The sequence below is a fragment of the Canis aureus genome, chromosome 1 (genome assembly GCF_053574225.1).
Source record: "Canis aureus isolate CA01 chromosome 1, VMU_Caureus_v.1.0, whole genome shotgun sequence".
Taxonomy (NCBI): Eukaryota; Metazoa; Chordata; class Mammalia; order Carnivora; family Canidae; genus Canis; species Canis aureus.
This window is the reverse complement of record NC_135611.1, coordinates 107,638,663-107,660,011: the sequence shown is the minus strand read 5'-3', so window position 1 is coordinate 107,660,011 and position 21,349 is coordinate 107,638,663. Positions and strand designations below refer to the sequence as shown.

General features: G+C 53.2%; 2 protein-coding genes across 6 annotated transcripts; one reads left to right on the top strand and one right to left on the bottom strand.

Moving 5' to 3' along the window:
- Positions 1-2,187: 2,187 nt before the first annotated feature.
- On the bottom strand, positions 2,188-7,979 carry PIH1D1 (PIH1 domain containing 1). 5 transcript variants are annotated; one of them, XM_077845316.1, is made up of 10 exons: positions 7,927-7,979; positions 6,271-6,364; positions 5,823-5,889; positions 5,273-5,452; positions 4,136-4,197; positions 3,967-4,048; positions 3,407-3,536; positions 3,123-3,198; positions 2,410-2,553; positions 2,188-2,310 (listed from the first exon to the last, which is right to left on the bottom strand). In XM_077845316.1, exons 2-10 carry the CDS (start codon positions 6,358-6,360, stop codon positions 2,269-2,271), a joined length of 873 nt encoding a protein of 290 aa, XP_077701442.1. In that variant the 5' UTR covers positions 6,361-6,364; positions 7,927-7,979; the 3' UTR covers positions 2,188-2,268. The 5 variants fall into 5 exon arrangements, with proteins under 5 accessions (XP_077701442.1, XP_077701423.1, XP_077701434.1 ...); XM_077845297.1 differs by lacking the exon at positions 7,927-7,979 and adding an exon at positions 7,629-7,768; XM_077845308.1 differs by lacking the exon at positions 7,927-7,979 and adding an exon at positions 7,370-7,504.
- Positions 7,138-21,349, top strand: ALDH16A1 (aldehyde dehydrogenase 16 family member A1). Its single transcript, XM_077845283.1, has 17 exons — positions 7,138-7,398; positions 12,474-12,576; positions 12,903-13,029; positions 13,575-13,753; positions 13,840-13,917; positions 14,074-14,255; positions 14,342-14,494; positions 14,970-15,155; positions 15,376-15,471; positions 15,672-15,808; positions 15,995-16,100; positions 16,189-16,319; positions 16,615-16,782; positions 17,061-17,262; positions 19,873-20,058; positions 20,373-20,495; positions 21,067-21,349. Exons 1-17 carry the CDS (start codon positions 7,309-7,311, stop codon positions 21,226-21,228), a joined length of 2,409 nt encoding a protein of 802 aa, XP_077701409.1. The 5' UTR covers positions 7,138-7,308; the 3' UTR covers positions 21,229-21,349.

The window sequence follows — 21,349 nt, the reverse complement described above, 5'->3', positions numbered from 1 at the left end:
TCTGTATGGCCCTTTGGGGTTTGTCCCTCTCTCCCGAGTACTCTTCCTGCCCCTTGAGGTCTCACCCCTCCCTTGGGATCTGTCCCTGCCCTAATTTTTGCCCCCTTCCCCTGGAATCTGTCCGAGTTCAGTCTCCACCCCCCCCCCAGGTTCTTTCCCTGCCCCCCCCCAGTTGTATCCCCTCCTGCTGGGGGCTGGCCCCGCCCTCTTACTCCAGCTCTGCCAGCCCTGCCCCTTGGGGATTGAACCCAGACTATTTCTCGGGTTCTGGCGGACAGGCAGGTCCTGCCTCTGCTCCTTTCGCCACCCCAGCCAGCCATGCTCCCCAGCGCTGAGTTCCCCTCCAGATCCAAGCCCCAGGAGGGTGCGCTGCTTTCCTCACCACCTCCCTGAGTCGGGCCGCAAATGCATTTGGGATTAAATTTTCATGATGTGGCATAAGCCCTCAAGGGGGTTGGGAGGGAGCAGCCGGCGCGGCAGGCGGGCGCCACGGACCCAATGGCTCGGTAGTCACTGCCCCACCACGGCCTCCCGTTTCACGCCTTGTCCCCGCTTGGGTCTCTTGGTCTCGCAATTTTGCCTGTTTGCGAAATCCCCGGATTCTCAGGGAGGGTGTGGCTGGGGGCTGCGACCCCAGGGTCTGAGGCAGGAGGGGCTGGAGACCGGGACTCTTGGGTCTGAGGGAGGAGTAGCCCGCGGAGCCGTCCACGAGCGCCACCCTGTGGCGGCAGAGTCCCCGGCGCGGGTGCGGAGGCGGCGGCCGCGGCTCCGGGCCAGGTGTGAAGGTGGAGCAGATGGTGAAGAGGAGGGAGTAGGAGGGGAAGCCCGGCCGCTGCCAAATCCCGGGCCTTCGTCGGAATCATCACCATGGAGACCGAAGAAGGCGGAAAGGACCCAGCTTCATACTTTTTTGGGGACCTGGGAATGAGTTCCTCGGCCTCCCACGGAGGGTCCCTGTGTGAACTACAAGTCCCAGCGGCCACTGGACCTCACCGTTTGCTTCGGAAGAGCCGCGCTCACCGAGGGCTGCTAGGAGTTGTAGTTCTGAGACACCAGGCTGAGGCTGCAAGGCGCCCTCTGGTGGACACGGCGCCACTTCGCTCCTTCACAGGTCCATCTGAGCCCTACCTTTTCACCTCCTCACCATCTACCCCTACCTCCCTACCCAATTCAGTCCGTTCTAACCTCACTGATCTCGCTGTTCTTGCAATATTTACCACAGAGGCTCCTCCATTTACCTATCCTCCCAGGACTCATTATGGAAGGAGAGAGTTGTCAATCATTGATTAATGCAACATTCACTGAGTTCCTACTAACTCTAAAGCGTCATCACACCACAGGGGCATACATACAATGAGGTAACAGTGGATACCAGACACTGATGGAGTAGGATGCTAACTCAGCCCGGGGAGATCAGAGAAAGCTCACTGAAAGGGATGACTTGGGAGGCAGGGGAGGGGGCGTCCACAGTACTTGCAGAGTCAGGAAGTGGGACACAGTTTGTGTGATGGTGATGTGAAAGCACCATCCCAGGAAAGGTCAGGACGAGAGGTAGGAGAGGGTAGCGATGATGATGGCATGCATCAGATCACCAAACGGACTCAGGAAAGGGCAAGACAATTCGACGTTTCCTGGGTTTTACTGGAAGAGACAACACTGAGTAGAGGGAACAGCAGAAACTAAGAGAAGGTGCAAAACACAAATGTGGTCAGGATACCCTTCAGTGTGATGGGACTGAGTGAGAGGAAGAGTGGGAATAAATAAGGCATAGGGGTGTCTGACTTCAGCTCAGGTCATGATTTCAGAGTCCTGGGATAGAGCTCTGCATTGGATTCGCTGCTCAGCTGGGAGTCGGCTTCTCCTTCTCCCTCTGCCCCTCCTCTTGCTTGTGCTCTGCTTCTCAAATTAAAAAAAAAAAAAAAATCTTAAAAAAAAAAGGGTATAAAGAGGGCCACACCAAACATGCCCTGGGTGCTAGGCTGAGGTGACCTGAAGAGGAGAGGGGATGTTAGCTCTGGGACTGTGTGGGACATGAGGGGAGAGACTGGAGGCCAGGAGGCCAGAGAGAGGATCTAGAGGGGAGAGGCTGAGGCCATAGCCGGGGCAGTGATTTCTCTATGACTCCAGGACACAGTCCCATGTCCCTCTTCCCTCCCACTCCCCACATATTCCTAGCCAGACACAGAACAAAGGCAAAATCTTTTATTTCAACTTTAGAGAAGCCACTGCCAGCCTCTTCTCCACGTGGAAGCTCGGAAAGAAACACAGTCAAGAAGGCACCGACAGAAGAGGCATGGCCACCATCAATTGCTGAGGAGAGGCAGGAGAAACAGAGAACGAGGATTCAGGAGTCTGGGCCTCCCCAGTGCCCCCACTTCCCTGCACACCTCCTCCTATCTCCCTAGGTACCTTCCTCTTCCTATGGAAGGCTGCCTTGCTCTCCTCAGAGTTGATCCGCAGGGGAATATAGGCATCGAGATGGTAAAGCTGCTGGGGGCCCCCCATCACCAGGCGGTTCTCCCCAATCTCCAGCGACAGCCCCAGAGCTCCATCCTGGGAATATAGTGAAATAAGCCCACTCTTCCCTGCCCAGCAACAGGACAAAAATAATACAGACCAGGGACCAAAGACTCCTGTGTTGGGATGCCATATTTAAAGGATCCAATCTGGGATCCCTGGGTGGCTCAACGGTTTAGCGCCTGCCTTGGGCCCAAGGCATGATCCTGGAGACCTGGGATCGAGTCCCACATCAGGCTCCCTTCATGGAGCCTGTTTCTCCCTCTGCCTCTCTCTCTCTCTCTCTCTCTGTCTCTCATGAATAAATAAATTTTAAAAATCTTTAAAAAATAAAAAAATAAAAATAAAGGATCCAATCTCCCAGGAGAAGGGTGGTGAGAGATAGGAATTACAAGTCCCCATGACTGAGGACTTAGAGTGTCCCAGGCACCCTCAGGGCAGCTCCAGATGTCAGCCTGAAAGACTCATGGGGCAGACAGCTGTGCTAAGGGGGCAGGGCTAACCAGTCTCGCACAGGTGTGACGGGGCCCCCAGCTCATTCCCCCTCAGAGACCACCAGACCCTTCTAGATCTCATTCCCCAGCACTGGCCAAGCACGCACTCACCAGTTTGGGGAGGTCAATTTCAGCCAAGAGGAGGTCAGGGGCTTCCAGCCAAAGGTTCAGGTGAGGCTTTTCGGGGCTGAGGAGGAACAAGACTCAAAGTTGAGGAGAGCCCACCAGGTCCTTGCCGGGGCTAATCCTTCCCGAAATTTCTCCCTCCTATGAGCCCCGCTGCCTTGCTGGACTTTCTCAGTGGGAGTCCTGCTTCTCCCGGTCCCCAGAGCCCCAGGATACTGCTTCCTACGGGGAGAGAGAGACAGGAGAGAGAGAACCCACGGAAGGCCCACCCTTCCTCAGGTCTCAGGGAGTCAGGAGTATACAGGTTTCCCAGCTCCTGGATCCGAGGACGCTGCTGGGAGCGGATATTTTGCTGGGAGATGGAGCCCAAGAAAGGCCGGTTCTTCAACATGCGCCACTCTGCGGGTAGGAAGTTCAAAGTCAAAGGTGGCACTGGTTAAGGGTTCCCTTCTTTCGCTTCCATAGGGGGTCTGGCATAGCAAGAGCTTCCAGGGAAAGGCTCCGCCCCTCCGAGGCAGCCAGGGACCTGGCCACATCCCGGCCTTCACAGGGTATTCTTTTTTTTTTTTTTTTTCCCCCCAGAGTATTCTCAAAAAAAAAAAAATCTGTCCCCTGGAGATGCTCCTGGTTCCGCCCCCTGGCTACCCAGACCCCGCCCCTTTTCTGGTTCTTGGGCCAGCCCAACCCTCGGCCCCATCCCCAACCTTGGAAAGTTTCCCCTTCTCCCAGTCGTCCAGAGCCTAGGGACCAAGAAAATCCCCGCCTACCCTAGCCCCACCTTTCCCAAGCCCCGCCCCCTAGCTCCCGCCGGCCAGGCCCCGCCCCTCACCTGGATTCAGCTGCAGACTGTATTTGTCCTCAAGGCCCTCCCTGGCGATGGTGACCACGAGCTCGCGCAAGAAATCGCTGTTCTAGGAGTGAGAGAGGGAGGCTGCGGGAGGGCTCCGGGTGGAGGCAGAGGCCCCGGCCCAGGCCTCACCCGCAGCCCCGCCCCCAACCTGCATCCTCCGGTAGAAGTCGCTGTTGACGGCTACGTCGTAGGCGGTACAACCCTGGCCTTCTGTAGGGAGAGAAAGGGGGTGAGACCCCCAGCCCTCCGAGGGAACCCCACCGCCGGATACAGACAAGGCTAAACCAGTAAAGGCCAGCAGCCGCAAGAACCAGGGAGACCCGGAGACAATTACAAAGTAAGGCCTCAAGACTCGCACTTGTCAAGTCTGACTCATATCACTCTTGTCTCTTCCTCTCGGGTCCTTTCCCACCACGTCCCAGCGCTGACCTCGCCCCTTCCCTGCTCACAGCCCTCCCATGGCTCTCCAGTGCTACAGATAAAGGTCAGTGTCCTTCTGCGTGGTGCAGTGTTGGAGGGCCCATGTGGTCTGCTCTCCCCACCTGGAGAGATGCTCACTCCTCTGTTAGATACCTGGTCCCTTTAAATTTCTTCTACTATCTCTCCATTACTGACCAACCTAATTCAATCACTCTCCAACCTCTAGACTTCCCTATCCCCTCTGCCTAGAAACCTCTTGTCTTGGCCTGATGAACTCCTCCTGTGCCTTCAAATCTGATGCCTCCTCCTCCAGGAAGCCTTCCCTGACCCCCCACGGTATGGGGTGAAGCGCCCCCTCCAGACCAGCACAAATCACACCATCTTGCAATCGCATCTGTTTCCTCCACCCTCAACTAAGACTAGGAGTGTCTCAATGGCACTACCCAAAGCTTGGTCCCATGAGGCTTCGGAGGGAATATGTGAGGGCATATGGAGGACATATGTGAGTTGAAAAAACGAGCATATTGAGACAAACTCAAGCGAGACAGGTGAGTCAAGGCATAGAAATAGAGATGGGAAGAAAGGTGAAGGAGCAAGATTGAGAGCTGGTCTGACACCTGCCCAGCTCTCCCTTACCATGGGGTAGGGCAGGGGAGAAGTGCCAGCTTGGGCAGGTGGGCAGAACCCAGGACTGCCCCACACAAAAGGTACTGGAAGCCCAGGAGGCTAAGTATATGTCAAGGGAAAAGGATAAGGACAGGAGGGCCAGATTTCTGAGTCCTGAGGAAGGAGTGTCCTGGATCTTGGATCCTCGGGAAGAAAGGATCTAAGGAACTAGATCCCTAGGTCCTCCAAGGGCACTGACTTGCATCCAGTTCAGCATGAGGCTCTCCCAGGCTCATGGGGATGCGAAACCCAGCTTGGTCTTCTTCCAGCATTTGAAGCAGCTCATCCTCAGTCATGTCAGCCGGAGGAGGGATGGAAGGAGAGTGACAGATGTTGATGAAAACCTTCCCTTCGGAAGAGTTGGTCTTTATGCAGAAACCTGGTAGAAATGGGTTTGTCCTGAGTGTCTACATGAATCTCGATTTCCAGCCTTTCCCTCCTCAGTCTCCATTCTTCTCTTGATCTGTTCTCTGCTTTCTGGGTCGGCTCCCTACCCCACCCCTGGGATCTCTTTCTCTCTTTGTGTTTCTGTCCTCCTAGTCATGCCTGTCCTGCTCCTCTTCCTCTCTTTCAGATCTTGGTTCCTTCCCTGCTCTCTCTGGATTTCTGTCCCAAGCCCTTTCCAAGGCCTCTGTACCCCATTACTGTGCCTCTCTCTTGCCTCCTGTGTCCCCTGCCCCCAGTCTTTGTCCACCTCTCTCTGAGATTCCATCCCTCTCTCTCTCTCTCTGGGTTTCTGCCTTTCTCACCAGGTTGAGGTTGGATCTGTGTAGATTCTGGTCTGCTTGTCTGGGCTTGTTGGAGCTCCTTGGAGGCCTGTGTAAAGGAAACAACAACCTTCAGGCATGGCGTCTGTGCTATCAGACCCTCATTTGTTCTTCAAAGTTTTAACAGAAAATTTTATGCATATAAGATGTGTGAAAAATAAAACATACCATGTCCCTCTCCTCCTTTGGGGACCCCTGAGAACAACCCTAGGCCCACTTGCATTTCTTCCAGAGCCTAGCAAACCCACAATCCCCAGTAAGTTGAGCATCCACAATCCCAAGTTGAGCAAACCCACAATCCCAAGTAAGTGCGTTCTGGGCATCAAGTTCCATCTCTGAGCACCCGCGGGCATGCATGTGCGTGCACACACACACACACACACACACATCCCCTGAACACTCAAAGACCCAGGAGCCCATCACTCCGCACCTGCAGGAGCAGCTCCTCGAAACGCGCGGTGTCAGCACCCATCTTCTCTGCCTCGCTCAGCTCCGGCACCAGCAGCTTCGAGTCCGCCATGGCCCTACAGGAAGAGACCTAGGCGTCCTCAGCAACCCCGACGTGGCGCGGAAAGCCTCGCCGGGATCAAGCTGTGGCCTGCGGCCAGACCCACAACCGACTCCCGTGACACCCACTATTCTGTATGAAAATCTAAGAATCCGTCCTGAGACTATGATTCCACTCAGCCCAGATACGGTTGTCAATCTGTTGGGAGTCAATAGTTTCAGATGCTCTCTAAGTCCTATGTGCTAAACTTGTAAGTGACAGCCAAACTTCCAGTCTGTAACCAAGGACTTGGGCAAACCACGCTTCCGTCTACGGCGAAGGCTCAGACATCAATCCCACAACTTCATTACGTCCCGACCAATCATAGTCTAAGGCTGAAGGCACGCCCCTCACTTCAACCAATCAAAACGAAATTCTGAACCTAAATCTGAATGCCACACTTCCTGTGTCGATTAAAGCCATACTTCTCTTTTCCACACATCTTGCCAAGCTACTGAGCAGTTCAGGTTGGCACACTTTTAAAACCTTAATATCAGTGTCCATCCTAAAGACTCCCTTCTGATTTCTGAACTATCGCTTCGTCCCAGAGCTCGACTAGATTCTCTAGCAAAGGTACTTCGGACGAAAAGCTTAAATTCCTGCCCTCCATATGAACAGAGCGGAGAAAAGACACCCCAGTACGGCCGCCCTCCTAAATCTGGCGCCTTCCTATTTGCAAGGGACCCACATTTCCGTCCCGTCCCAGCTCCCGGCCCCGCCTCGGTTTGAGGACTGCGCATGCTCCAAACCACATTTCCCAGCTCGGGCGCATGGGCGGGGTCACCGGACCCAAGGCGGGATTACACTCTATCTCCTGTAGCCCCGCCCCCGGGCTGGAGGGGGCGGTGCCGCCCTTCGACCTCAAAGTTCCTCTGGGCAGAGCGCCCCGCACTCCTTGGTGGAAAGCGGCCCGCCCGGGTGATGGCTGCGACGCGTGCAAGGCCCAGCGCCCGAGAGATCTTCGCCACGCTGGAGTACGGACCCGTGCCTGAGAGCCACGCATGCGCACTGGTGAGGGCCTGCCGTTCGGCGCTGCCCATCCCCCCTCCGCAGGCCTCTGGGTCTTGTTTTGCGCGCGGACTCCCGTGATCCACCGCGGCAGCCCAGCAGCTCCGCCCCTCGGCTCCTGTGACTCCGGCCGCCGCTTAGGACCCACCCTTGAAGGGCGTTCCCTTGATCCTTTGCGGCTGCCCCCCTTTTCACCCTTGTTTCGGGGTAACCCTCGAACCCCCTGCGCCGACCTCGGGGTGGTGTTTCCCCCATTCCTCAGAGCCCCGGGAGGGGCTCCTGTGATTCTTCCGGGCCCCCGCAAGAACCTCCCGTGATCCTCCAGGACTCGGAATTCCTGTGGGGCACCCCCGCTCTTTCCAGGGACCTTGGGAATCGCCATAGACTTCCTGTGATCCCTCGGAACTTCCTGTGGCTCCTGCGCCCCACCCCGCCGAACTCCCGTGGGGGCCCCCGTGATTCATCGGGTCCCTCATCAATACTTGCGGGGCTCTTAGGATCTTAGGAGCCCCAGGGTACCTCACAACTTACCATCATCACCCGCAGCCCCTCCGAATATCCCCGTGGGGCTCTGGGGCTCCCATGATCCTCCAGGGCCTCTTCAAGTCCTCGTGAGGCTCCTGTGATGCCTGGGGTCCCCCAGAACCTCTGTAGTTCCTGTGGATGAGTAGGGTGCTTCGCATTCTGTAATTACCGAGGCCCTTCAGAATCCACCCCAACCCCCAAGGGCTCTCCTGAACTCCCTCCCCTCCCCCCCCCCCCCCCGGGGTCTCCTAGCACTCCGGAATGAGCAGCTTAGGCTTCTCTCTCTCTCTCTTTTTTAAGATATTTATTTATTTATTTATTTATTTATTTATTTATTTATTTATTATTTATTCATGAGAGACACAGGCAGAGGGAGAAACAGGGCCCCCACCCACCCATCAGGAGCCTGGACTTGATTCCAGCACTCTGGGATCACGATCTGAGCCGAAGGCAGACGCTCAACCACGGAGCAACCTAGGCGCCCCCCCTTAGGATTTTCTTCAAGGAGAGAAGAGGAGGCTGGAACAAGGGTCCAAGTGGAAGATGAGGCCAGAGCCTGGAGCGGACTGTGATGGATAGGAGCACCTCAGGCAGAGATAGAGGAGAAGCCGTGTGGGGGGTGGAGAGGGCAAAGCAATGTTTGGGGTCTGGCTGTCTCTGTCCCCCCTTCCCCACCGCCATTACCACCAGTAGTGAACCCAGGAGGGCAACGGTTCCAAAGAAGGGCCTTGAGCTTTATTAGCGCAAGGTGAGAGTGTGAGGGACGGGGACAGCCTCAGACAGGAGTCACATGCTACTTGGGCTTGTGTCTTCACCTCTGGAGACAGGGACCTGGGAGTCCCCAGTGTAGAAAGATAGCTGAACAGTGAGAGTGAGGATCTGGGATAGAGAACAGACAATTCTCACACTTGGAGGTTGGCTAGAGATGGAATATACTGAAATAGGGATAATGTGATCGTAGCTTATATTTCCTGGGTGCCCTCTCTGTGCCAGCTTCTGTGCACAGTGTGATCTCATTTAATACCCAGAACAGCTGTGAGAGGGGATTATTGTTATTATTTTAGTGATAGCACACAGAGGCCTAGAAGGATAAGTAATGTGCTCACACTCAACACAGTTTAAAAGGGATGAAGCTGAGATTGGAACCTGAGCCCTGGGATTCCACAGCCCACAGTTCCCACACCACCTCCCAAGAAAAGGTCTCAGACTTAGAGTGTGTGGGCCAGAGCCAACCAACAAACTGTTTTCTTTGGCCTGCACTTTATTTTTTTAAATGTGAATTAGTGGTCAAGCCCCTGCAAACATCCAGATTCCAGCTTCTTTTGAAAATAAAATCCCAAAATTTGGCAATGTTTGGCTCACATTCCCTGACAAAAATCATCTGGATTCAATAGTGACTATCTTTTTAGACAAACCGTGTGTTCCCAGTTTCCACCAGCCCCTCTTCTCACACTAACATGATGTGCCAGGACTGTGGACATTGTTTTAGGGTTTTGTTTTTCTTTGGCAGGGGCAGGTAAAGTTTACAAACTTCCACAGGGTACTTAATACTATAAACTACTTCTTACCTGTCACTCAGCTTCAGGAATCACCAACATTTGGTCCAGTGTTGTCTTTTGTTTTTTTCTGGAATGATTTAAATCCCAGATGTCATGTTAGTTTCCCAGAAATATTTGAATCCCCATTTGTAACACATGAGGACTCATCTCATGACATAACTATCTAGCCTTTTTTTTTTCTTTTGAGAGAGAGAGAACACGCACCAGAGAGCAAGCATGCAAGCAGGGGTAGTAACAGAGTCTTAAGCAGGCTCCACACCCAGCACAGAGCCTAATGAGGGGCTCAATCTCGCAACTTTATCCTGAAATCAAGATTTGGATGCTTAACTGACTAAGCCACCCAGGGCACCCCTTCCTAGCTATTTCTTACTGTTCACATTAGTGGTCATTCTTTAATATCCTCCAACGGCTAACTCAGATTCATACATCCCCAACGGTTTCAAAAATGTGTCTTTCTCTGGGGATTTTTTTTTTTTTTTTAGATTTTATTTATTTGAGAGAGTGAGAGAACACAAGCCACAGGGAGGGGCAGTGGAAGAGGCAGAAGCAGACCCCCTGCCTGCTGAGCGGGGAGCCTGACTCCAGGCTCCATCCCAGAACCCTGAGATCATGACCTGAGCTGAAGGCAGACGCTTAACTGACTGAGCCACCCAGGCACCCTCTCTGGGGGTATTTGGATTTGAAACTTCTGACTCACCATTTTCCTTCAAAGAAAAATGAGAGAACCAATTGGCAGGGTAAGAGGAAAATTGGGAGAATGTGGCTTTGGGATGCTAAGAAGAGAGCAATTGTAGAAGGAAAAAGTGGAAAGTGTGTCTTGGATTTTTCCAGGATTTAGGGAAGACAGGATCAAGGGGAGAAACATGGAGCAGACATGGAAGGCTAGGTGCAGTAAGATTAAGAGGAAATCCTACATGGTGCTGCTCTGAGTTTATTATGTGCACTGATGCACTTAATCCTCGCCAGAGCCCTGTGAAGTAGGGAGGGGCTGTGATTATCCCCATCTTCCAGATGGCTTAGCCAAGGCCAGGGTATTATAACACCCTGGCTAGGGTTGCACAATAGTACCAGAGCCAGGATTCAAATTTGTAGCTCTAGGGACTTCATAGCAGGCTTACCATGCCTGTGTGCTGTGCCTTGGGCTCAGGTAGACACATAACAGCCAAATAAGCTGTGCCTGGCAGGCCTGTGTCTTCTGTACATATCTCTCCTCAAAGTGATGACTGCTAAGGGGGGAGAGAATGGCATCACACCATTGGATGCATAAACCACCTGGCTTAAAAACCCCACCTCCCAAAAAAAGGACCTGATCACTGCCTGATACAGTATTACGGGCAATGCTTCCAGGGTTGTGACAAGGTATGTGCCCAAGCCCAGGAATGCAGAGCACTCCAGAAGGCCCCAATGCCTTGGCTTCCCACTGATATCTATGGCGTGTTCTCAATTGTCCTACTCAGGTGTGGTGGACCATTCAGGGGTCACTGATGACTGGTAATGCAGCTGAATTGTCTCAGGTTTCCTGAGAAATAGAAACCTGACCTGAGGTCATTTCTCCATGGAGGAGAAAGGGTTTTATTTTATTTTATTTTATTTATTTATTTATTTTTTTGAGAAAGGGTTTTATTAAGCCACATTTCAAAGTCAGTAGGACAGCCATTACATGTTGCTGGTGAGAGGGTAAAACTGTGCAGCCACCATGGAACCCAGTTTGGTGGTCCCTCCGTAAGTTATACATGACCCAGCAATTCCCTTCCTGGGTACATAAGCCCAAAAGAAATTGGGACGCTTGGGTGGCTTAGTGTTGAGTGTCTGCCTTGGGCTCAGGGCGTGATTCCAGATCCCTGGATTGAGTCCTGCATCCGACTTTCTGCAGGGAACCTGCTTCTCCCTCTGCCTGTGTCTCTGACTCTCTCTTTCTGTGTCTGTCTCACATGAATAAATAAATAAATAAATCTTTAAAAGAAAAGTGAAGACAGGTGTTCAAACAAAAACCTGTACATGCGTGTTCCAAGCAGTACTATTCACAGTAACCAGAAGGCAGAAACAAACTGAATATGCATTAACTGGTGATAAATGGATAAACAAAATGTGACCTATCTAGACAATGGAATATCATATAGTCATAAAAAAGGAATGAAGCCTTTTTTAAAGAGAGAGAGCCGGGAGGGGCAGAGGGAGAGAGAATCAAGCAGGCTTCCAGCCGAGCTTGATCTCAGACTCTGAGATCATGATCTGACCTGAAATTGAGAGTCAGGTGCTTAGTTGACTAAGCCACTTAGGCAGGCACCCCAGGAATGGAGTTTTGATACAAGCAAATCATGGATGAACCTCAGAAACACTGTGTTGGATGAAAGAAACCAGTCAAAAAGTCACAGATTGTAAGGTTTCATTTCTGAGAAATAATCCAGAGTAGGCAAATCTGGAGAAACAGGAAGCAGATTAGTGGTTGCCAGGGACTAGTGTCAGGCGGAAGGGAGACTGAGTTTCCTTTGGAGGGGATAAAATGTTCTGGAACTAGATCATGGTGATGGTGGCACAATGTTGTTAACATACTAAATGCTAATAAATTATATGCTTTAAAATGAGGGGTGCCTGGATGGCTCAGTCGATTGAGCATCTGCCTTTGGCTTTGGTCATGATCTTGGGGTCCTGGGATCAAGCCTCACTTCTGACTCCCCACACAGTGGAGAATCTGCTTCTTCCTCTCTGCCCCTTCCACCTACTCATGCTTGCATGCTCTCTCGCTCTCTCTCTCTCTCTGTCTCAAATAAATAAAACCTTTTTAAAACATTTTTCAAAACTTTTTAAAAACTTAAAATGATTAATGTGATGAATTTTAGATTATAATATATTTTACACTTTTTCTTCTACACAGGAAAAGAATTAGGGGGGCAAAGGGGTGCAGGTATCCCCCTCCCAGAGGATTCTAGGTGGGAATTGAGCTCCCCCATATGCCTCCTAGAGCCCTTTCCAAACTGTCTTCACCTCCCCCAGGCCTGGCTGGACACCCAGGACCGACGCTTGGGTCACTATGTGAGTGGAAAGTGGTTAAAGCCAGAACACAGGAATTCAGTGCCTTGCCAGGATCCCATCACAGGTATGAGGTGACCCCCAGGGGGAGAGAGGCATCTGTATCCCTGGCCAGCCTTACCTCCCAGCAACCCCCCATTCCCTTTGCTCTGAAGGCAGGGTGGAGCCAGTGGGAAAAAAACGCTCTTCCTATTAGCAGTCATCCTAATTACGTTCTACGTGCCTGTCAATGCTTTTTGAGATCACTCTCTACTAAGATCCTTTCCTTGATTATGGGGGACAAGCTTTTCTGCCTTGGGGCGCACCTGGGCTCTGGAAATCTGAGCCCCCTCCAGTTCTGACATGGGATCCCCCCACTCGTCTCATCTGGGGTGCCTCCATTCATCCCCCCAGGAGAGAGCTTGGCCAGTTGCCTCCAGGCACAGGCTGAGGATGTGGTGGCTGCAGTCGAAGCGGCAGGGAAGGCTTTCGAGAACTGGAGCGGACTCCCTGGAGCTTCCCGGGCCCAGCATCTGATCAGGTGATGGAATTGAGGTTTGGACCATGGGAGGTGGGAAAGGACTTCATCCTCCATCACCCACTTGAAACTGTGAGGACCCTCTATTTCCCGATATCTCACTGAGTTACTGGGTAGCTCAGGCTCCTATGCCAGCATGCCTTGGTGCCTTTAGCAGTGAAAACATCCATACACCAGGACTAGTAATGAAGAAGTTCTAGTTCCCAGAATATCCCTGGGGTTTATCGAGGCTCCATCTTCCAGCACACTCTTGGGCCACCTAGAGACAAACATTCCATTTTCTAGAATACGACTGAGATTAGAGGTTAAACTTCAATTTCCATGCACCATTGGGGGTTGCAGGTGGCCCATATCATCACAGGGCACCCTCAGGCTTTGTGTTTTTTGGACTACGTTTCCCATGAGTCTTTGTTGCTCTCCCCCCCTGGTAAATGACAGGGATGCCCCGGGAGATCATAAGGATTGTAGTCCAAGTACAGAGGAGGTGTTCTGGGACTGTGTGATGGAAGGGCAGTGGGAAATGACTATCCCCCTGGCTTTCTCTGCAGGCTGGCCAAGATGATCCAGAAGCACCAGCGGCTGCTCTGGACCCTAGAATCCCTGGTTACTGGGCGAGCCGTTCGAGAGATTCGAGACAAGGATGTCCCACTGGCCCAGCAGCTGCTCCAGTACCATGCAGTCCAAGCATGCACCCAGGAGGAGGTGCTGGCAGGCTGGGAGCCCATGGGTGAGAAGCAGGAGTCCTGGCTCCCAGCGCCTTCCTCCCTCATGACCTAGCAGTACCTGTCCCAGTCCTCTTATCTATTCTTACAGGAGTGGTCGGTCTCATCTTGTCACCCACATTCTCCTTTCTTGAGATGATGTGGAGGATTTGCCCTGCCCTGGCTGTGGGTAATTGATGGGCTGGGTCTGAGGGAGGAGAGAGCTGGGGGACTGGACTCCTGGGTCTGAGGGATGAGGGGGCTTGGGGTGAGGACTTCCGTGTCTGAGGGAGGAGGGGCCTGGGGGCCCAAACTCCAGGGTCTTTGAGCTGCCCACTTTTTCCAGGCTGTACTGTGGTGGTCCTCGTGCCCCCAGCCTCCCCGACACCCCTTCTGCTGGCCCAGCTGGCAGGGGAGCTAGGTTCGTTCCCAGGAATCCTCAATGTGATCAGTGGCCCTGCATCCCTGGGCCCTGTCCTAGCCTCCCAGCCTAGAGTCCAGAAAGTGGCCTTCTGTGGAGCTGTCGAGGTATTTTCGGGGTTAGGAGGGGTACAGAATGTGGCTGGGAGGCCCGGAGGCCCCTCCTTCTACTGAATCTGGTGGGGGTCCTACAGGAAGGACGTGCCCTCCGGCGGACCCTGGCAGGTAAGGGTGCCGAGCTGGGCCTGGCCCTGGGGACCGAGTCACTGCTGGTGCTGACAGAGGCAGCGGATGTGGACTCCGCGGTGGAGGGTGTTGTGGATGCAGCCTGGTCCGACCGCAGCGCGGTGAGGCCCGTGCACCTGTGGGCCCCCAAGTCCTGGGACCCATGCGTGTCCATCTCCAGACCTCAAAGCATCATGTCTCTCCATTGATTGTAGTTTTTGGTTCTTTGTGTCTCATATTCTCTCTCTGCACCAATACATGTGTGGAACTCCTTATCACTTTGGGTTTCTGAATCTCCATGTCCTGGCTCTCCTGTTTCTGCAGGAGGCCCATGTCTCTTGTTCTTAAAGATTCCCTCCATTTTTCTGAGTGTGCATGTCCCTAGTTTTCCAACCTGTCTGCATTCTGAATCACCAACTTCTCTAACTCTGCCTCCTGCCTGGATGTGGGGCCTTGATGAGTCTCTAGGGTCCCCAGCCATCCCTCCTTGACCCTCCTCTGATCAGTGGACATCCCCAAGTCTCAACCCTCTGTGGGGGCACGTTCCCTCAGTGCTGGCCCTGACCTTACCTGCTTTGACATCCCTTCTCCTGACAGGGGGGCCTCAGGCTCCTGATCCAGGAGTCTGTGTGGGACGAGACAATGAGGCGGCTCCAGGAGCGGATGGCACGGCTTCGGGCCGGTCGAGGACTGGATGGGGCTGTGGACATGGGGGCTCGAGGGGCTGCTGCACATGACCTGGCCCAGCGCTATGTGCGTGAGGCCCGGAGTGAGGGCGCACAGGTGGGCAAAGGTCACAGACTCCAAGGTGCCAGGGAAGGGGGAAATCTGACTCCTGGGTCTGAGGGTAAAAAGATTGGTGACCTGGACTCCTGGGTCTGATGGAGGAGGCTGGGGGCCTGGACTTCTGGGTTTGAGGGAGGAGAAGCTAGGGATCTTGATTCCTGGGTCTGAGGGAGGAGAGATTGGAAGTGAAGTTGTAGATCTGTTTCTTTCTCTTTAGGTGTTTCAGGCTGGTGACGTGCCTTCAGACAGCCCATTCTTCCCCCCAACTTTGGTCTCTGACCTGCTCCCAGCTTCCCCATGTAGCCAGGCAGAGGTAAGCCCTCTAGGGCCCTAGAGATCCTGTTCCATCCACCCATGTGCAGCCAGACCTGGGCAGCAACACCATACCTGCAGAGGCCCCAGTGGGGACTGGGTCTGGGGGCTGCTGATGATTGTTAGCCGGTTCCCTAATGGGTAGGGTGTTGGAAGGAGGAGCTAGCCAGGCCACCTGAGCTCCATAATCACCTCTTCCAGGTGCCCTGGCCTGTGGTGGCAGCCTCCCGATTCCGCACAGCGAAGGAGGCCCTGGCCATGGCCAACAGGACGCCCCGAGGAGGCAGTGCCAGTGTGTGGAGTGAGAGACTGGGGCAGGCCCTGGAGCTGGGCTACGGGTCAGTCAGCACCCACTGGGGCATGAGAGGCAGCCTGTGGGGGGGCCCAAGCTTCTGCTCCTTCTCTCAGCCTTGAGGTCTCCATCACATTCTCTCCGAGTCTCTGCCCACCCCAGCTCTGACTCCCAGGCCCCTATACCTTTGTTCCTGCTCATGTGGTATCCATACCCCCTCCTCCCTGCCCAGGCTCCAGGTGGGCACAGTCTGGATCAACGCCCACGGCCTTAGAAACTCTGAAGTGCCCACAGGTGGCTGCAAGGAGAGCGGGTCTTCCTGGCACGGGGGCCTCGACGTGAGTGAACCCCTCCTCCACCCCATCATCATCCCCTTTATCCACCTTGTGCCCACCTTGTGTGCTTTTGACACTACCCCTCTCACAGGGTCTGTATGAGTATCTGCGGCCCTCAGGAACCCCTGGCCGGCTGGCTTACTTTTCCGAGAGTATGAACTATGACACCTTTGGTCTCGCTGTCCCCTCAACCCTGCCAGCTGGGCCTGAAATAGGACCCAGGTGAGCTGTTCCAGGGGCTGCAACTCCCAGAATCCCTGGAGATGTGGAAGGGGAGAAGGGAAGTTATGGCAGGCTCCCTGGGGCCTGGAGGGCGGTTTGGTAACACTGTCTTGAGGGCTCCCTGGCTGCTGCCCAGAATTGCATTCTGGATCTCTTGGCTTCACCACCTGTGCCTATGAGAGCCTCAGTTCTGCTAAATGATGGACCGTGCTCTCCCAGAGGCTCACTGGGGTAGAGCATGGGGTATGAGTGGACCAGGCCCCAGGACCCACCTCCACACCTCACCCCAATCCAGCCCAACAGCCCCCTATGGGCTCTTCATCGGGGGCCGATTCCAAGCTCCTGGGGCCCGGAGCTCCAGACCCATCCAGGATTCACAAGGCAAACTCCACAGCTATGTGGCTGAGGGTGGAGCCAAGGATATCCGAGGAGCTGTGGAGGCTGCTCACCAGGCTACCCCTGGGTAAGAGGAATCACATGGGAAAACCCAGAGGTCATGGGGCATTAGAGAGGGTGGTCTGAGACCCCCAAGGACTGATGGTATATGGGGTCTGGGTCCTGAGGACTGGTGGGCTATGAGATACAAGCTCCCAAGGCTGACACCCTTGCTCCCTTCCCCAGGGAGTTGGGCCATGGGGCCAGAGCCCCATGGCAGAGGTAGCAGATAGAGGAGGGATAACTGGAAAGAGCCAGGACCAATAAGCTAACCCCTAACTTGCACTGTCTCCCCTCCACCCCGAGCTGGGTGAGTCAGTCCCCAGGGGCCCGGGCGTCCCTGTTGTGGGCCTTGGCAACTGCACTGGAGCGCCGGGAGTCTGCCCTAGCCTCGAGGCTGGAGAGGCATGGAGTGGAGTTCAAGGCCGCCAAGGTGGAGGTGGAGCTGAGTGTGAGGCAGCTTCGGGCCTGGGGGGCCCGCGCCCAGGCCCAAGGCCATGTGTTGCAGGTGAGAGGGTTCTGTGAATGGGCAGACAGGGTGGCAGTCTAGGGTAGGGGTTAGAGCAAGGACTTTGGAGTGAGGCTGACTTAGGTGGAGAGAATGAGAGAGAATACGAGCGGGAGGGCAGAGGGAGAGAGAATCTCAAGCAGAGTCTGTACTGAGTGCAGAGCCTGACATGGGGCTCAATCTCACAACCCTGAGATCATGACCTGAGCTGAAACCGAGAGTTGGATGCTCAACCACCTCAGCCACCCAGGCACCCCTTATTCCTAGGTTTTAATTCAAGAACAATGAAAGCATATAATCCATACAAGGATTTTTTTTTAAGATTTAATTATTTATTCATGAGAGACAGTGAGAGAGAGAGAGGCAGAGACACAGGCAGAGGGAGAAGCAGGCTTCATTTAGGGAGCCCGATGTGGGACTTGATCCCAAGACACCAGTGTCACGCCCTGAGCTGAAGGCAGGTGCTTAACCTCTTAGCCACCCTAATTCCTAGGTTTTAATCCAAGAACAATGAAAGCATATAATCCATATAAGGATTTACACTCAAATTTTATAGCAGCATTATTCACAGTAGCTAAAATCTGGAAGCAATCTAGCAGCTTCTGGCTGGCTGAGTCAGTAGACCATGTGACTTGATCTTGGGGGTAGTGAGTCTGAAGCCCATGCTGGACATAGAGTTTATTTTTAAAACAAATAAATACAATAAGTAAAATAAAAAGCTGAAGTAATCCAAATGTCCTTTGATAGATTAATAGATAAACAGTGTGGGGCGCCTGAGTGGCTCAGTGGTTGAGTGTCTGCCTTTGGGTCAGGTCATGATCCCAAGCTCCTGGGATCGAGTCCTGCACTGGGCTTCCTGCAGGGAGTCTGCTTCTCCCTCTGCCTGTGTCTCTGCCTCTCTGTCTCTCTCTGACTCTCATGAGTAAATAAATAAATCTTAAAAAAAATTAAATAAGTAGAGTGTGCTACATCTATAACAGTAGCCTCCTACTCAGCAGTCCTACACTGTGGATGAATCTCCAAGTCACTGTGCTGAGTGAAAGAAGCCAAATAATGGGCAGCCTGGGTGGCTCAGCGGTTTAGCACCGCGTTTAGCCCAGGGCCTGATCCTGGGGACCCAGGATCGAGTCCCACATCGGGCTCCCTGCATGGAGCCTGCTTCTCCCTCAGCCTGTGTCTCTGTCTCTCTCTCTCTTTCTGTGTCTCTCATGAATGAATAAATAAAAACTTAAAAAAAAAAAAGAAGAAGCCAAATTTTAAAAAAATAGTGCAGAATATATGATTTTGTATCTAAAAAATTCTAGAAAATAGAAATTAACCTATAGTGAGTGGAAGCAGATCAGTGGTTGAGGACTGAGAGGGTTCAAATAGTCAGGAGGGAAGCATCACAAAGGTGCAGATGAAGATTTTGGGGGGTAAAGTTCATTACCTTGATTGTGGTGATGATTTCACAGATACAGATAGATGTCCAAACTTATTAAATTGAGGGCATCTGACTGGCTTAGTCGGTAGAGCATACAATTCTTGATCTCAGGGTCGTGAGGTCAAGGTGTAGAGTTGCTTTAAAAAAACTATCAAATTGTACTCTTTAAAATGTGTGTGGTTTAGTGAATGTCAATTATATTCAATAAAGGGGGTGCGTGGGTGGCTCAGCAGTTGAGTGTCTTTCTGCCTTTGGCCTAGGGCATGATCCTCAGTCTGGGGATCCATCCCCACTTCAGGCTCCCTGCAGGGAGCCTGCTTCTCCCTCTGCCTGTGTCTCTACCTCTGTGTGTGTGTGCTTCTCATGAATAAATAAATAAAAATCTTTTAAAAAATTATATTCAAAAATAAATAAAAAATAAAAAATAAATTAAAAATTATATTCAATAAAGTTTTTTTTAATAAAGATTTTATTTATTGATGAGAAGCATAGAGAGAGAGAGGCAGAGACATAGGCTGAGGGAGGAGTAGGTTCTATGCAAGGAGACTGATGTCGGACTCGATCCCGGGACTCTGGGATCACGCCCTGAGCCAAAGGCAGGTGCTCAACCACTGAGCCACCCAGATGCCCCTCAATAAAGTTTAAAGAAAAAAAATCACACACACACACACAGAAACCAACCCGGGTCATGTTCTGAGCCCTCTACACACATTAACTTATTTCTTTTTTTTTTTTTAATTTTTATTTATTTATGATAGTCACACACAGAGAGAGAGAGAGGCAGAGACATAGGCAGAGGGAGAAGCAGGCTCCATGCACCGGGAGCCCGATGTGGGATTCGAACCCGGGTCTCCAGGATCGCGCCCTGAGCCAAAGGCAGGCGCTAAACAGCTGCGCCACTCAGGGATCCCAACTTATTTCATTTTAACAATAAATCTCTGAGTTAAACACCATTAGCCTCATTTGAAAGATGGAAAACTGAGGCCCAGAGAGGTTAAGTAACTCACCCAAGGTCACACAGCTGGTGAGTGGCAGAGCCAACCATCTGTCTCCAGTCCGCTCTGTCTTGTTATCTGGTGAATCATCATTAGAGTTGTTACAGAGAAGCAAAGATGGGGAGAGGAAGAAAGGGGCAGATGATGAGGCTCCTATGCCCAGCCCATGACCTCGTCTGCTTGTCCCTGCAGGTGGCAGAGCTGAAGGGCCCCGTGCTCCGGCTGCGGGAGCCACTGGGCGTGCTGGCCATCGTGTGCCCTGACGAGTGGCCCCTGCTTGCCTTCGTGTCTCTCCTGGCCGCCGCCCTGGCCCACGGCAACTCTGTAGTCTTGGTACCCAGCGGGGCCTGTCCCATCCCCGCCCTGGAGGTCTGCCAGGTACAATTGCTGCCTTCCTGGTGCTGCTCCCAGCAGTCCCTGGGGCAGCAGATGGGTGGAAGGTGCCCTAAGGCCTGCACTCGCCCCACCCCCTTGGTAACCGTGGTAACCCCAACCCCCGTGGTCCAAGCCCGCATTGTTCATGGACCCCGTGACTGTTCTGTCCAGGCCTCAAGCGTTCGCCAGTCATGATCCTGATATCATTCCTTCCAGGAGCCTCAAGGGCCCTCCCTGGATGCTCATTCCTCACCCAGACTGTTGCCTCCAGGGTCTCTGACACCCTTCCCCCCACAACTCTCTCTCCCATCCCCTAGGATATGGCCACCTTATTGCCAGCAGGCCTGGTAAACGTGGTGACCGGAGACCGGGACCACCTGACCCGCTGCCTGGCCTTGCACCAGGACATCCAGGCCCTGTGGTACTTCGGATCTGCACAGGTACGCTTTGTTGTGCTGTCTCTTCAGCATCTTAAACCTCACCTACAGCCTCTTCCTTTTCTGGAAGCAGAGCAATGCCCCCTCCAAGCTCCCATTGCTAAGGAGGAGAGACTCCTTGGCAACCAGGTTCTGAGATCCCGCCCCTTTAGAGCCCCATTGCTAAGGAAGGGGATCTCCTTAGCATAGCAACAAGGGCCTGGGATCCTGTGCAGCCTAAAGACCTCATCTCATTGGACAACCCATTGCTGAGGACCACACCCCAATAGCAGAACCAGAGGCCCACAGTCCACCCTCTGATGGTAACAGGGGAACTCCTTGTCACCAAGAACATCAGGCAGGCCCCATTCCTTTGAATGTGGGCTGTTAATGGGGAGGAAATCCCCTAACCACAAAGGTCAGCCTTGTTTCCCTCAGCATCTGGAAGGTCTGCCGGTGACAGTTGAGCATTGTAAGCAACAGAACCTAGGTCAAGGGGTCAGGCCCCTCAGTGATAGTCCTTATTGTCAAAGAAACAGTTGCTTGGCAAGAAGCTTATGGAAGTGCCAATCCCCCCCCCCCCTTCTCATACCAGGGCTCCCAGTTTGTGGAGTGGGCCTCAGCAGGAAACCTGAAGCCGGTGTGGGTGAACAGAGGCTGCCCTCGGGCCTGGGATCAGGAGGCCAAGGGGGCAGGCCCAGAGTTGGGGCTGCGGGCAGCACGGACCAAGGCCCTGTGGCTGCCCATGGGGGACTGATGCCCGAGTGCCACCTGCTCCATCTTGGACACGGGAGAGATGGACCCTGACAGACACCAGAAGCCTGGAACTTTCTTTTTTTATGACTCTCATGCCCTCCAATAAACTCTGACCAACCTTG

Bases quoted from the DNA above. Each gene is read 5' to 3' on its own strand.
- PIH1D1 (XM_077845306.1), bottom strand. The intron at 4,198-5,272 runs GTCAGTGCCCTT...CTCTCCCTACAG, and splicing joins TCATGCTGAACTGGATGCAA to AAGGCCAGGGTTGTACCGCC. The intron at 3,537-3,966 runs GTGAGGGGCGGG...TCCTACCCGCAG, and splicing joins CAGTCTGCAGCTGAATCCAG to AGTGGCGCATGTTGAAGAAC.
- ALDH16A1 (XM_077845283.1), top strand. From the start codon at position 7,309: ATGGCTGCGACGCGTGCAAGGCCCAGCGCCCGAGAGATCTTCGCCACG. The intron at 15,156-15,375 runs GTGGGCAAAGGT...CTTTCTCTTTAG, and splicing joins CCCGGAGTGAGGGCGCACAG to GTGTTTCAGGCTGGTGACGT. The intron at 15,809-15,994 runs GTCAGTCAGCAC...CTCCCTGCCCAG, and splicing joins GCCCTGGAGCTGGGCTACGG to GCTCCAGGTGGGCACAGTCT.